At 38.0% G+C, this 15,774-nt stretch overlaps 1 protein-coding gene across 3 annotated transcripts in view; it reads right to left on the bottom strand.

The window, feature by feature from the left end:
• Positions 1-15,774, bottom strand: part of LOC143034049 (nipped-B-like protein A) — a gene marked incomplete at its 5' end in the record, with an annotated part of 196,110 nt that overhangs the window by 44,930 nt on the left and 135,406 nt on the right. For all 3 annotated transcript variants that reach the window (XM_076199933.1, XM_076199934.1, XM_076199935.1), the window contains 3 exon segments: positions 9,513-9,646; positions 9,756-10,014; positions 13,049-13,303. In XM_076199933.1, the coding sequence (XP_076056048.1) occupies positions 9,513-9,646; positions 9,756-10,014; positions 13,049-13,303 (648 nt within the window).

Raw genomic sequence — 15,774 nt, 5'->3', positions numbered from 1 at the left:
TAGATCACCCCGCACTCTGCGTCTTTCCAGAGAGTGTAAGTTTAGGTGCCTAAGCCTCTCTGCGTAAGGCAAATTTCTGAGTCCATGTATCATTTTGGTCATTCTTCTCTGTACATTCTAGTGAATTTACGTCCATTCTGTAGGACGGAGACCAAAACTGTACCACATAGTGAAGGATGGGTCTAACTATCGCTAGATAGAGTTTAATAATTACCTCTGCACTTCTATTCATTACTGTCCTGGCAATGAAGCCTAATGCTCTGTTAGCTTTATTTCTGGCGCTAATACACTGCTTCCTGGTTTTAAGGTCCGGACTCACCAGAACTCCCAAGTCCCTCTCGCACTCAGATTTTTCTAAAAACGTGTTATCTAAGTCGTATCTATTTTCGGGGTTGTGTAGCCCTACGTTTAACACGCTACACTTAGAGATATTGAAGTTCATTTGCCATTTCACCGACCATGTTAACAGCTTATTAAGGTCATCCTGCAGAATCTGGGTGTCGTCTCCTGACCTAATTAGGCGTCCTATTTTAGTGTCATCCGCAAACTTACTAACATCACTATTTAACCCTTCGTCTAAGTTGTTTATATAATGAACAACAAGGGACCCAAAACCGAGCCCTGGGGGACCCCGCTAGTAACATTGCCCCACCTAGATTTTATTCCATTTATGGTGACCCGCTGTTTTCTGTTACTAATCCAAGCTCTAATCCATTCTAACACTTTTCCTCCTATGCCATGGGCTTTGATTTTATTTAGTAGTCTCTGGTGTGGCACTTTGTCGAACGCTTTGCTAAAGTCAAGGTAAATAACATCGTAATTTTCATTGTTGCCTGACGCCTTATATACCTTAGTGTAAAAGGATAGAAGATTAGTCACACATGACTTACCCTTGGAGAAACCATGCTGTCAAACACGAATTAAATTATGCCCTTCAATGTGTTCTCTGAGTCTATTTACTATTATTGATTCAAGCATTTTTCCTATAACCGATGTCAAACTGATTGGCCTGTAGTTGCATATAGACGATCTATCTCCCTTCTTAAAAACAGGAACAACGTTTGCCTGCCTCCGAGCAGTTGGAACAGAACCAGTGTCTACTGATTTATTGAATATTTCAGTTAACTGGTCGCAGATTTCAAATTTACACTCTTTAAGCCTTCTTGGAAAAATTTCGTCTGGACCCGGAGATTTTGTAGCTTCAAGTCCGTCAATCTGCTTGACTACTTCTTCTTTACTAATGCTGATATTAGTTAGACTACTTTCTTCATCCCCTCTGAAAATCGGATCGCAGTCAGGTACTTTATCTAACCTCTCATTAGTAAACACCAATAGAAAATAATTGTTAAACTCCTCACTCATTTTTTCTTCCGATTCAATCATGACATTTTCATCGTTTTTAATTGGTCCTATTCTTTCTTAATTTTTTGTTCTATAGAGCTGAAAGAAACCCTTTGGGTTGGATTTTGCTTGACTGGCAACCTTGATTTCATAATTACGTTTTGCTGAACGTGTATTCCTTTTAACCAGCTTTGCCATTTCGTTGTGTCTTGATCTAAGGTGTGATTCCCGGTTTTTTATTTTTACGTTAAGTCCTCTTTTCATTCCGATCTCATGTTTCAATCTGTCCGCCATCCATTTGGGAGTATTACTATTTTTCCGTATTGACTTTAGGGGGATAAATGTATTTTGTGCATTAATAATTAGATCAGTTAGATTGTTATACATTTCATTTAAATTACTGACCTGACTGTTGGGCCCTCGCCCCCAATTGACCTGACCTAAGGTATGTGTATTACCCTCCTTGACCCAGACCTGACCTAAGGTATGCATATTACCCTCTATGACCCACACCTGACTACCAGCCCCGCGACGAGAATCAAGAATGACTGAAACGTCCGCCTGGCTTTTCGTATTCAATTTCAAATAGGTTTTTATATTGTCAAAGTTTGCTTTCCTGAAGTCTGGTACTTGAACGTTATTCGTACTTTTTATTTTTTCCCAAATAACATTAAATCTTATTTCTTGATGATCGCTAAAGCCTAGACTATCTCCCACTATTATGCTGCTAATTTGGTGCTCATTACTTGTTAGAATTAAGTCCAGGGTATTTTGTCCCCTCGTAGGATCGGTAATCATTTGTTTTAGGAAATTATCCTGCACCACATCTAGGAATTTCTTTGCTTCATGATCTCCTATTAAAGTTTCCCAGTCAATGTTTCTATAGTTAAAATCTCCCATGATTACAACGTTTTTGTACTGGGACGCTCTGTGAATTTCATGAATCAGGGAATCAGTCTGCTCAATGCTGAGGTTAGGAGGTCTATACAAGACGCCAATAATAACTTTCTTATTCTTGCCTATAATCTCTACCCAAATAGATTCCGTACAGTCCTCTTCCTTAATCGAATTGTTGATAATACAGTTTAATGTATTTTTAACGAAAAGTGCTACACCTCCCCCATTCCTGCCGACCCTATACTTATGAAAAAACTTATATCCTTCTATTTCGATTTCCGGAAGGAAATGTTTATCAGCCATGTTGATCCAGGATTCAGTAATAGCTATAATATCGAAATTTTCTACGCATGCTTTACCTCGCAGCAAATCAATTTTGTTAATTATGCTCCTGCTATTTGTAAACTTTAAGTTTATCTTCCCTCCACCTGCTTTGGTGATTTTTTACACAGTCCTCTAAGTTGTTTCTATTGCCTAAACTATATTCCGATACTTCCCCCCCTACTCCCACATAATCTACCCGAAAAAACCCTGTAGGATGCCTACTTCTCGCTCAAGGGATTCAGCAAGGAGCCGAAATCCTCTGGGAGACAAGTGCCCTCCGTCCCTTGTGTATAGGTGATTCTTACCATAAAAGCGGTCCCAGTTGTCAACAAATGCCCATCCATTGGCCTTACAATGTTTTGCCAGCCTGCAATTCATTGCAATAGCCCTGGAATGCCACATGCCTCCAACTCTACGCCTCGGAAGGATTCCACATACTACAGGAACACCTCCCCTATTTCTGATCTTGTCTAGCGCATCCTGGTACCACGCAAATAATTCCTCACTCCCTAACTTACCTATATCATTTCCTCCGGCACTTAAGCAAACTACTGGGTCCTTACCTTCCCCTACTAGACACTCTTCAATCCTATCTCTAACATCTCCTATGCCCGCGCCAGGGAAACACACCTGCGTCCTATGTTTCCTATCTTTGTCGCAGAAAACCCTATCTAAATACCTCACTTGACTGTCTCCTACTACCAAAATCTTACCTGTGGGCAGGGATCCAGCGTCTGCCCTTTCCTTCTTCTCTTAGATTTCATTAGTTCCTTCTTCCTGCAGATTCGCCAGCACTTGAAACGAGTTTTTGCATTTCAGTGGGGCTGGTGAGGACTTTTTTCCACATCTTATTTCTCACCGTATTCCATCCATGCTCATTGCTAATTTTGTCTTCCGTATTATGGGCCTTCGAGCGGAGAACTCGATTCTCCTCTTTAAGGCACTTAACAGCATCCTACAAGGCTTCAATTCTACTAAGTAGAGATTGTACCTCTTCGGCGCTGAACACAATGACACATTCACTCGCCATATCGCTAACTGAAGCAGCTACCCGGTTGACCTGACCTGACCCGAGTGACGACTACTGCTTAACTATATATACAATTTTCTCAGCCCTAAGTCCAACACTTCCCTACCAAAAACTGTTTTCCTTCTCTGTTCTTCTCATTTTTTTTTCATTATCTTCATTTTTTTGTGTCTTTTCTCTCTTTTTCCTAATTACTCATTTCCTTTCTTATCCATATGTTTTTGTAATTTTTACTTTTTGCCAACTGACATGGGTGCAAGTCTTGGACTCTCACAACTAAAACTATTAGTAAAATTCATGCTGCAGAAATGAGAGTACCCACATTTATCTTCAACTTTCTTCTATCACATACTTTCCCAAACTCTGCCACCAACTTCCTCAATCCCTCCTCCGATCCTGCTACAAGCGCAGTGTCGTCCGCAAACAACAGCTGGCTCACCTCCCACTTTTCTCCATTTTCTTTAACCATTTCCAATCCCTGACCCACTACCCTTGCATTTACCTCTCGCACTACCCATCCATGTGGTGGTAGTGGACCTTTTAATTTTGTCTCAACAATTCCAGTTATATATTATTTTTCTTCTGACAGATAATCATTTAATTCATTTAATCCTGAAATCATGCCATCTATGTTAGCATATGTTATTTTCATTTTTTTCTCCTTGTTTATAGTTTCCTTAATATATATATATATATATATATATATATGCAAAATAACCACAGGAGAAAGTAAACTTGTAGACAGTAAGTACTTTCGTATATTACATCTTCAGACTAAGATGTAATATATGAAAGTACTTACTGTCTACAAGTTTCCTTTCCCCTGTGGTTATTTTGCATTTTTGTATCACGGTGATGTGATTGCTTGCATATATATATATATATATATATATATATAGAGATATATACATATAAATATATAATATATATATATATATATATATATATATATATATATATATATACAATTTTCTCAGCCCTAAGTCCAGCACTTCCCCAACAAAAATTGTTTTCCGTCTCTGTTCTTCTCATTTTTTTTTCATTATCTTCATTTTTTTGTGTCTTTTCTCTCTTTTTCCTAATTACTCATTTCCTTTCTTATCCATATATTTTTGTAATTTTTACTTTTTGCCAACTGACATGGGTGCAAGTCTTGGACTCTCACAACTAAAACTATTAGTAAAATTCATGCTGCAGAAATGAGAGTACTGCGTATCATCAAGGGTGTTACTAGAAGAGATAGAATGAGAAACAAAGACATCCGGAAGGAACTATATATCAACAGCATCTTAGTCTTTGTGGAAAGAGCACAGCTACGATGGTATGGACATGTCATGAGAATGGAAGATAATAGACCAAAGCAATGGCTGAACTGGTGTCCCAGGGGTAGACGAACACCAGGAAGACCACGAAAAAGATGGTGTGACATCATCAATGAAGCGCTTAGGAATAGAGGATCCTCCCTGCAACAAGTGCTACATGAGAGAAGGTATGATGACCACGTCGATTGGAGGAAGCTGATGCAGATTGACAGGTCTACATAGACCTACCAGGCGGATGGTGAGAAGGTGAGGTGAGAAGCCAACTTTGCTGTTTTTGTTAGTACTTCTGCCATCATTACCTTAGTTTAATTTTTAGAGGTCTATTTTTTTCTTTAGAGTATAGTCCCATTCTATGCACTTCTATTTCTTTTTCCATCTCTTGCCCCTCCTCTTGTGTCTCTTTCAGAATTTCTTTTGCTATTTCTCTCTCCTCTTTTTCTCTCAAGTATCTAGCTACATTGTGTTTTTCTTTAATACCGTACTCTACTATACACTTTTTTTTATTAACTGTGTCCCTAACCCAATTTTCTCTTTAATCACTTTACTGTTTCCTTTGCATTTTCTTCCACTTTGTTGTTGTACAATTTCTTTAAAAATACTTTTTGGTTTTCCTGATCTACTTTCCATTGATTTTTTATTTCTTGAAGATCTCTTTTATGATATCTCCAACTTTCTCAGTCACCGCTTTTATTTTTTTTACTTCTTTTCAAAGCCTCATTTTTGTTAGTATCCTTTTTCATCCTTTCATTCTTATTTTAAACTATGTTTAATTCTTTTTTTAGGGCATTTACGGGATCGTCCATCAGAAAATCACGAAAAAAATATATATATATGAAATTCTAAAAATATTTCCTCTAAAAGTGTTGCTCATAAGCTATCTCGTGGCTGAGTATGGAAGCTGTATCTTGATTTTTACTATCTAAATAAAATATAATACAGTACCCCCCACCCTACTGTGGCTGGGTCGTGTGCGCTGCGTATTGCATATTACGTTTTCTGTTGTTACATATATTTGCTAACAAAAGAAGCTGTGTATTGTGCACAATATTTATGCTTTTGTATGATAAATAATAGCATACGAGCTAATATGTTGACAGATGCTGTGACAGTTGACACAGTATTATGGGAAGGCAATACGTGATTGTGTGAATACCGACGTTCAGACAATGCGTAAAACTATCATGGCCTCCTACCTGCATTCTGTCAGCACAGATGAGAAGCCATTGCATTCTTACTGTCCTAAGGGAGAAGACTCGTGGTGTTTTTTTCCAGAGAGCACTAGCCAGGCAAGAGGAACCCGAGTCTCACAGAGTCAAGAAGCTGTTCCTGGCGAAGATTCCCACTGAGAAGCGGAAATCCATCCTGGCAATATATCAAGACCTCACCTCTACAGAGCTTTTAGAGAAATGCCTCAAGGGAAGGACACAAAACCAAAATGACAGCTTCCATGCAAAGATCTGGGCTTTGAGTTCAAAGAGGAAGTTTGCATCAGCAGCTAGAGTTCAATTCTGTGCTCAAGTTGCAGTTCTGAACCACATCTTTGGTTATGAACTTGCATATATGCCATTAGCAAGAGGGACAACGACCAGTGATGCCATAAAACAGCTTAGGATGGCAGATAAAGATCGTTTGTCGCCAAAGATGCATCGCGCCGAGAAAAGGAAAAGTGCAATATAACCCTGGTGGATACTAACTGGATTCATCATATAAACCTGTAATTAATCAAAAGCTGGCAACAAAGAGTAGGGTTGTGCCTATGATACCCTTTCAACACCATATCCTAAATAATGAAAGGGGACCAGTAACCACGAACAAAAAAACTGACGCTCATTCCTGAAAAACTTGATTTTTGCACATTTAACTTGATTCATATCCAAAATGCCTTCACTGATCTTTAACTGCAAATCCTTTTCGGATTCAGCATAATTGGGAGAACATTTAGAGGCAGATTTATGTCCTGTCAAGGACTAGTAGGATTTTTTCATATATACATTTATTATTTTTTTTTTTTCATCAACTTACTTTGGACTTTTTTTCTCATAACAGACTGATCAGAACATCATAATTCTGCCTCCGTTTCTTCATCTATCTTAGTCCATTATAAAGACAAAAAATAATCAATATCCAGTCAAAGGTCTATCCTCTGAATCAATTTCAAAATTTTCAAAAATTACCCCTCTGAAGAAGAAGAAAAAGAAGGAAAAAAAAAATGACTTGAAAACTCGGTGGTATCTTCTCTGAGACAAGACAGTTACTAGGAAAAAATCTCAGCCACTTTCACCCCAAACTAAAAAAGTTTGATTTTCTAATGGACGATCCCCTTAAATTCTCTGTTGGTCTCAGCATTGTCTTTTTAACTCATTCATTTCTCTATATATTGCCCTGTATTCTGCTTTTAGATCTATAATTTCATTTATTAATTCTATAATATTTTGATTTAAATATTTCTATACCTTACCTCCCTTTCTAAATCTATACTTTTACCTAGTATTCTACCTTCTCTTGCAAACCTGGAAAAACCAATGTTCTCATCATACCTTTGGTTATGTGGAGCTGTTTCCATATTATAGTTTTTTGGGGATGACACCTAATGGCAATTCAACACTGCTCACATCTAGTTGGTTTGGCATATTTTTGTCTGACTTCATCCTTCATTTTAAATTATTTTCCACTCAGTGGATTTACTTTAATAAATCATTTTGGTCACTCGTTAAGCAAAGCTCTCCCTTTCCCATACAATACCAGACTAGGTGTTTCCTTCAACTTAGCAAAAAAGCGCTGTACTCCAAAGCTCATTCTAGACGTCTGTTCCAGATGGTGGTTCGTGTGGTTGTGAAGACAACGCTGTGAGTTAGATCAACATAAAGAAAATCTGCCACATGCCCATATAGCCAGCATTGACTTTCATATATTATGCTGGTAACTGGGTTACATGGAGTCTTACAGTAGTTTCTGGTTTGATACAAAATAATCTGTCAATACCCAGTGATTCTCCTAAGGCAGAATAGGTAGTACAAGTGCCTTATATTTAGCCCTTAGCCTTCCTACATAATGATACCATATAATCTAGTTGAGCATGTCCATAGTAACATGGACAATGCCAATTCAAGTACTTCCTGACAACCCACCACATTAACCCCTTCACTCCGGGCCAAAATCTCATGGGCAGCATTAGCTGCCAGACGTGCAATGTTGCGTCATAGTACTCGCATTATAAAAAATAAAGTTACCGGTGTATTTAGCTCGTTTTCTTTCACCCATGAATTTTGATAACCATAGAAAATATGATGAAGCCAGTTTACAGAGTATGGGGGTCACATAGGTACAACTACAATAAATATAATCAAGACATCGACATCGGCATCCTTGCATACCCTCATGACGCATACGTAGGCATCATCATATCGAAGGGGTAAACACTACACTACCAAGGTATGTGAACCTTTCCAAGACCTCAATGTCCTCACCACATGCATGGATAGATTGAACCATGTTATCCAGTAAACCTCCAAATGCTTGGTCTTGGTCCATGAGACCTGGAGTCCAAATGGTCTTGCCTACCTGTGCTGTTACTTGAGGGCTACAACCAGCATCTTTAATACTCCACAAGAGAGATAGTATCAACAAAGACAAGGTCAGTAACCTTAGTACATACATACATATACCAAGGCTTTTTCCCCCTTCCAAGGGAGGTAGCCAAAAAGGGAAAGGCATAAAAACACTCCCACCCATTTCATCCCTAAATACACTTCACACCCCTCCCACCCTTCCTCTCATCTGAGCACCTCCTGGATGACGGGTCATCCCTGCACCCTGCCCACTGCCCTGGGTCAGAAGCAGTGTCACAAGACACAGTACATCCACAGCAAGGCCGCTTCATTTAATCGGCGACCCCCCCTCTCCGTCCCCCTTTGCATATAAGGCGAGGACGGGGAGAAATCCCTTCGGGCTGCTTCAAAATTTACTCACACATACTACACCCCCCCCCCACCCATTCCTCCTCATGCAGTCACAACATCATCCATATACAACCATTTCCCACTCACCTCTGTCTTCCGTCCTCTCCCTTCCTTCCTCAACAGACATTCCCCTCTTCCCCAAAGCCCCCTTCACCCCATCCACAATGACATGGTTTGACAAATCTGTCCAATACCCAGTCCATGGAAGCGTTGCAAAGTGTTGGGATGGGTGAGGACAAACCCTTGCCTCACTCTTGAATTAACAGTAAAGATATTTCACATACAGCACTCTCTGTCCCAGATTATAAGCCAGACATCAAGTCAATAATCCTTACAAAAATCCCATGGATCTGTAGAAGATTCAAGATCACCCCACTAGGCATAAAGTCCTAAGTATTGACAGCATATCCCCATGTCAATAGCTCAATATATGGATACATACATACATCATGCATATACCAAAAAGTTGATAGCCAAGTAAAAGTACCCATCCAAAATCCATTCATTGTCCCTCCCATCTTAGTACCTAGTGGATAAATGATGTTCCCAGTCTCCACGATACATAAATAAAAATAAGCAACATGTTTGGAAACATACACTGTATATTAGATAATAAGCTTGTTATGCTACTATTAGTCATACCTTTGTAAGAAGAAAGGATTTTCTCTTCTCAGCTAATCTTGTAACCTCTGCTATAAGTGCTTCATTTTCTGGATTTTGTCTTTCATTTTCATCATCTGTTTCATTTTCTGTACTCTCTTCGTCACCACTATCATCTGTTGATAAAAGTGACTGAATTAAACCTATAAAACTCTTGCTGCATAAATTTTCTGATATAATAAAAAGCAGCAGTACACTTAATTCTGAGAAGAATCAAAACTTCACCTTTTCTGTTTCTTCTCTTTTTCTTTTTCTGTTTTGAGGGGGAAACCTGAGGTCCTTGTTTCTGTCTACGTATCTCCGAGTTGGAGTCACGATACCACTGGGCAATGTAAAAATGGCGTGCGTGCAGCAATGCCTGTTCACTTTCACTATTCACCGCAAGCCAATCCAAAAGCACACGTTGAAGAAACCGAGTTCTTTCCTCCTCAGGATCAATATATGCTTCATCTTTAACTGGAGATGAACCACTACCACCACCCTTCTGCAACATATCACAATATATGGATATTACAAACATTTCCTTAATTTATAATAGTTCATCTGGCAAGACATTAAATAAAACAAGGTTCTGAAAAAAGAAACCATTTATCATATATACTAGTATAACCCAAGGCTGTGTTTCTTAACAAGGTTATTGACAGATTAAAAAAAAAAAAAAAAGTAGAGCAGATGTAAAATGGTGGAGTATGACAGAAGATTTTGAAATTAATAAAAAGATAGAGCTTGTGTTTGGATTAGAAATGGAGAGAGTGAGTGGTTTGAGGTAAAGGTGGGACTTCGTCAGGGATGTGTTATGTCGCCCTGGCTGTTCAATTTATACATGGATGGGGTGGTGCAAAGAGTAAATGCAGGTCAGGGATTGGCGATGGTTAAAGAAAATGGAGAAAATGGAGAAAAGTGAGAGATAAGCCAGCTCTTGTTTGCAAACGACACTGCACTTGTAGCAGGATCAGAGCAGGGATTGAGGAAATTAGTGACACAGTTTGGGAGAGTGTGTGAAAGAAGAAGTTGAAGATAAATGTGGGTAAATGTCAGGTGATGAGATGTACCAGGGGTGAAAGTGGCAGCAGACTGGAAGTGAGTATTAAGGGAGAGAGACTGGAGGAAGTGGATAGTTTTAGATATTTGGTGGTGAATGTGGCAGGAAAGGGAGGAGTGGAGGTAGAGTGTAGATTGAGAGAAGAGTAAATGCCTTGGTGGATTAAAAACTGTAATGAGAAATAGACAATTGGGAATGGATGCTAAGAGGAGGTTATATGAAAGAGTGATTGTACCAACAGCACTGTGTGGGGCAGAAACATGGAACATAAGAGAGGAGTTTGAATGTGAGATGAGGTGTCTGAGAAGTATGATAGGGGTTACTAGGCTGGATAGAGTGAGAAATGAGGAAGTGAGGAGGAGAATGGGGGTGGAATGGGAGTTGGGAGATAGGGTGGATGAAAGAGTATTGGGATGGTTTGGACACATGGAAAGAATGAGTGAAGAAAGATTAGTAAAACAGGTGTGGAAGGCAGATGTGGAAGGAGTGAACAGGAGGGGGCAACCTAGGATGAGATAGATGGATGGATGGGTAAAAGGGGCATTGGGGAAGAGGGGAATGTCTGTTGAGGAAGGACGGGAGAGGACAGAAGACGGGTGAATGGAGAATGGTTGTATATGGATGATGTTGTGATGTATGAGGTGGAATGGATGGGGGATGGGGGGTGGGGAGTATGTGTGAGAAAAATTTGACACAGCCTGAAGGGATTTCTCCCTGTCTTCTCCTTTCCTGCATGAGGGGATGGAGAGAGGGGGGGGGGGTTGCTGATTTAATGAAGTGGCCTTGCTGTGGATGTGCCGAGTCTTGCAACACTGCTTCTGACCCAGGGCAGTGGACAAGATGCAGGGATGACCGTCATCCAGGAGGTGCCAAGATAAGAGGGAGGGAAGACGGTGGAGGGGAATGGAGTGTGATAGGGTTGGAATGGGTGGGAATGGTTTTTATGCCTTTGTTTTTTGGCTACCTCCCTTATAAAGGGAGAAAAAAGCTGTTGGTATGTATTTACCTAGTATTCTACAGGACAAGAGCTATGCTCATAGTGACCCGTTTTCGTATCTCTCCACATCCATTTTATTCTTAAAATCATGTATAGTTTTGGCATTCACTGTTTCTCTGTTCAGTTTATTCCAAACATCAATCACTCTAGTGTGGGAAGCTATTCATTTTTATGTCTCTTCTATAAGTATCCTTCTTTAGTTTCTCTTCATGTCCTCGTTTCTCTTATGTCCCATTTTAATAAGTCATCTCTATCGAGGATTTCCATCCCTTTCATAATTCTGTAAATGGTCAATAAATCACCTGTTTCTCTTCTCTGTTCCAGTGTTGAGGGACAGTTTCTCCAATCTTTGTTCATATGTCAGATTTGATAGTGTAGGTGCCATTTTTGTCGCTGCTCTTTGGATTCTTTCTATATTTTCTTATATTATTCTTTGTGCTGGGTGCTCACAATGTTGTGGCATATTCTTGGTTAGGTCTTATCAGTGTAACCACTATTTTTTTAACCATCTCTTCATCTATGAAGTTGCAGACCACTTTCATTGATCTTAGTAAGTTCAAAGTATCTCCAAATAATTTGTTGATGTGTTTGTCAGGTGTCAAGTCACTTGAGATTACTCCCAGGTCCCTTTCTGAATTTACTTTTTTGAATTTTTTGTTTCCAATTTTGTATTGACCCAATACTCTATTTTTGCTTTTTCCAAATTCTATTATGCTACATTTCTTGATCTTGAAGCTCATCTCACATTTCTGACTCCATTCCCATATTTTGTCTAGGTCTTCTTGTAGCGATCTACAATCTTCTTCCGTTTTTACTCTCTTGAGTAATTTGATATCGTTAGCAAAGAAGTTCATGTAACAATTTACTCTCTCATCCATATCATTTATATATATGGCAAACATTAAAGGAGCCAATACAGTGCCTTGTGGGACACCACTTTTCACATCTTCCTAGTTCAAATTTTTGTCTCCAAGTACCACTCATTTTTCTTCCAATTAAGAAGTCCTTCATCTATTCTAGCAGCTTACCCTGTATTCCTCCTATTATCTTAATTTTTCTTATTAATTTTCTTAAGTGATACTTTATCAAACGCCTTTTGCAAATCCAAGAAGGCGTAATCTACCCATCCATCTCTTTCTTGTATTATCTTGCAACACTGCTTCTGTATGTATATATATGTCAGAGAAAGGTACAGAAAGAATAGATAAAGAATGTGCTAGTGTGGGATGAAAAATCAGCATGAAGTAATAGTAAAAAATAAATAAATAAATAAATAAAAATTTTGATAGAAGTGTTGCTTTCCACATAAATGTGTAGATTTATAGAACATGTTTGATTAAAATATTATCTAAGATAACAAATTTGGTAAAGTCTGATGAGTAAAGGCAGAGACAGGACTCCATGGGCACAGTTGCAAACCTGTATTTTACAACTGAATATATATATATAACCCCCCCCCCAAAAAAAAAGTTCACAAACCTTCTTGTTTTTCTTTTTAGATGAAGTTGTTATAGTTCCATTTTCAGCTGGACTATTGTGTGAAGAAATATCTTCAATAAATGTTACATTTTTATTCTCCTCCTCGCGAATTTCCCCTATAATTTGATCTATGGTATCTAGTTTCAACTGCGAAGATACAGCATCCTTTCGTAGCCTTGCAGCCACCACTCCCAAGTAGTCAATAGACGCAACACGTAATGACATGTCAATATTCTTGTTACTGAAGTTTTGTACCTGAAACAAGTCATACAGCTATATCAAACATGCACCAAATATTATTCAATAAATATATAGACCAAATATTATTCAATAAATATATAGATGTACACATGGAATGAATTAGCTTATATAAGGTTCAAGCCCATCACTATATCAAAACTAAGAAAATAAAATATTCCTGCACTTCAAAAAATACAAGGATAAAGATGATAAAACACAAGTTCTTCTGATGATGACCCCTAACTTTTCTTTATATTTCATTCCAATTCAAATAAGCCAAAATAATATATATATAATAGAGCATATATAATCAACAGACACTATGAATTCCAAAATACTACACAATTTAGATGCCACTGACAAATTAATTAAATGGGTCAATCAATCCAATGACCCGGATCTTTTCTGTGGCATGCTGTACCATGGAATCCTAAATCAATCAATTTATGGCCCCAGATCCCTTTTCCAGGTGACATGGCTGGCATTGGACACTGAGTGAACCAAAAGTCACTTTTTATATATATATATATATATATATATATATATATATATATACACACACACACACACACACACACACATATAGAATAATGAAAGGAATGGAAATCTTAGATAAGAATGATTTGTTAATATGGGATAATGGTAAAACAAGAGGACATGAAAAGAAACTAAAAAAAGGATAGTTACAGAAGAGATCTGAAAAGGAACAGCTTCCCACAAGAAGTGATAGATACTTGGAACAAATTAGACAATGAAATAGTGTGTGCAAACACTATTCAAGATTTTAAGAAAAAAAAAAAACTTGATGCTGAGAGATACAAAGACAGGTCACCACGAGCATAGCTTTCTTCCCGTATAATACAACTAGGTAAATACATACATACATATATATTTATATATATATATATATTTATATATATATATATATATTTATATATATATATTTATACCTATATATATATTCATATATATATATATATTTATATATATATATATATTATATGCGAGCAATCACATCAGCGTGATACAACAATGCAAAATAACCACAGGAGAAGAGAAATTTGTATACAGTAAGTACTTTCATATATTATTCAGTCTGAAGATGTAATATACAAAAGTACTTACTGTCTACAAGTTTATCTTCTCCAGTGGTTATTTTGCATATATATATATATATATATATATATATATATATATATATATATATATATATATATATATATATATATATATATATATATCCATATTAATACATGGATGGGGTGGTGCGAGTGGTAAATGCAAGGGTAGTGGGTCAGGGATTGGAGATGGTTAAAGAAAATGGAGAAAAGTGGGAGATAAGCCAGCTCTTGTTTGTGGACAACACTGTGCTTGTAGCAGGATCAGAGGAGGGATTGAGGAAGTTAGTGACAAGAGTTTGGGAAGGTGTGTGAAAGAAGAAGTTGAAGATAAATGTGGGTAAAAGTAAGATGATGAGATGTACAAGGGGAGAAAGTGGTAGCACACTGGAAGTGAGTACAGACGCTCCTCAACTTACGTTTTAGTTACGTACCAAAAGGCCGAACGTAAGTTGAAAATGAACGTAAGTTGTTACTGTACTATACATCTGTAAATTCTATTACCATATCTTATAAAACACCCCTAAATCATTAATTATACACATAACATTGTAAAATAATAACATTAATTCCAATTAAATTAAATTCAAGCAACATAAATTGAGATGGTGAAGGAGGAGGGGGAGGAGGAGGCTAGGCATTATCAGTTTATTGTTTGTGAAATGTAAACAATGGACGCAGCGTCATGTGCAAGTATCGTTTGAACTACAGAGAGCACGCTAAACTAAAAAATTCATTTTTTTTTTTTATACAATATTTTTTTACAGTTAGTTCAAATGTAAAATCGAAAAAACGTATAACAAATGAACGTAAGTAGAGGAGCATCTGTATTATGAGAGACTGGAGGAAGTGGATATTTTTAGATACTTGTGTGCGAATGTGGCAGGAAAGGGAGAAGAGGTGGGAGTAGAATGTAGATTGCGAGAAGCGAGTAAATGCCTTGGTGGATTAAAAAGTGTAATGAGAAATAGACATTTGGGAATGGAAGCTAAGGAGATTGTATAAAGGAGTGATTGTGCCGACAGCATTGTATGGGGCAGAAACATGGAATATAAGAAAGGAAGAGAGAAGGAGTTTGAATGTGTTTGAGATGAGGTGTCTGAGAAGTATGATAGTGGTTACTACGCTAGACAGAGTGAGAAATGAGGAAGTGAGGAGGAGAATGGGGGTGGAAAGGGAGTTGGGAGATAGTATGGGTGAAAGAGTATTGGGATAGTTTGGACACATGGGAAGAATGTGTGAAGAAAGACTAGTAAAAGAGGTGTGGAAGGCAGATGTGGAAGGAGTGAAAGTGAGGGGTCGACCTACGAGGAGATGGATGGATGGGGTAAAAGGGGGCTTTGGGAATGAGGGTAATGTCTGTTGAGG

The sequence above is a fragment of the Oratosquilla oratoria genome, chromosome 16 (assembly GCF_046742065.1).
Source record: "Oratosquilla oratoria isolate Oo_2021 chromosome 16, ASM4674206v1, whole genome shotgun sequence".
NCBI classification, from domain to species: domain Eukaryota; kingdom Metazoa; phylum Arthropoda; class Malacostraca; order Stomatopoda; family Squillidae; genus Oratosquilla; species Oratosquilla oratoria.
This window is presented reverse-complemented; position numbering and strand designations above follow the sequence as displayed.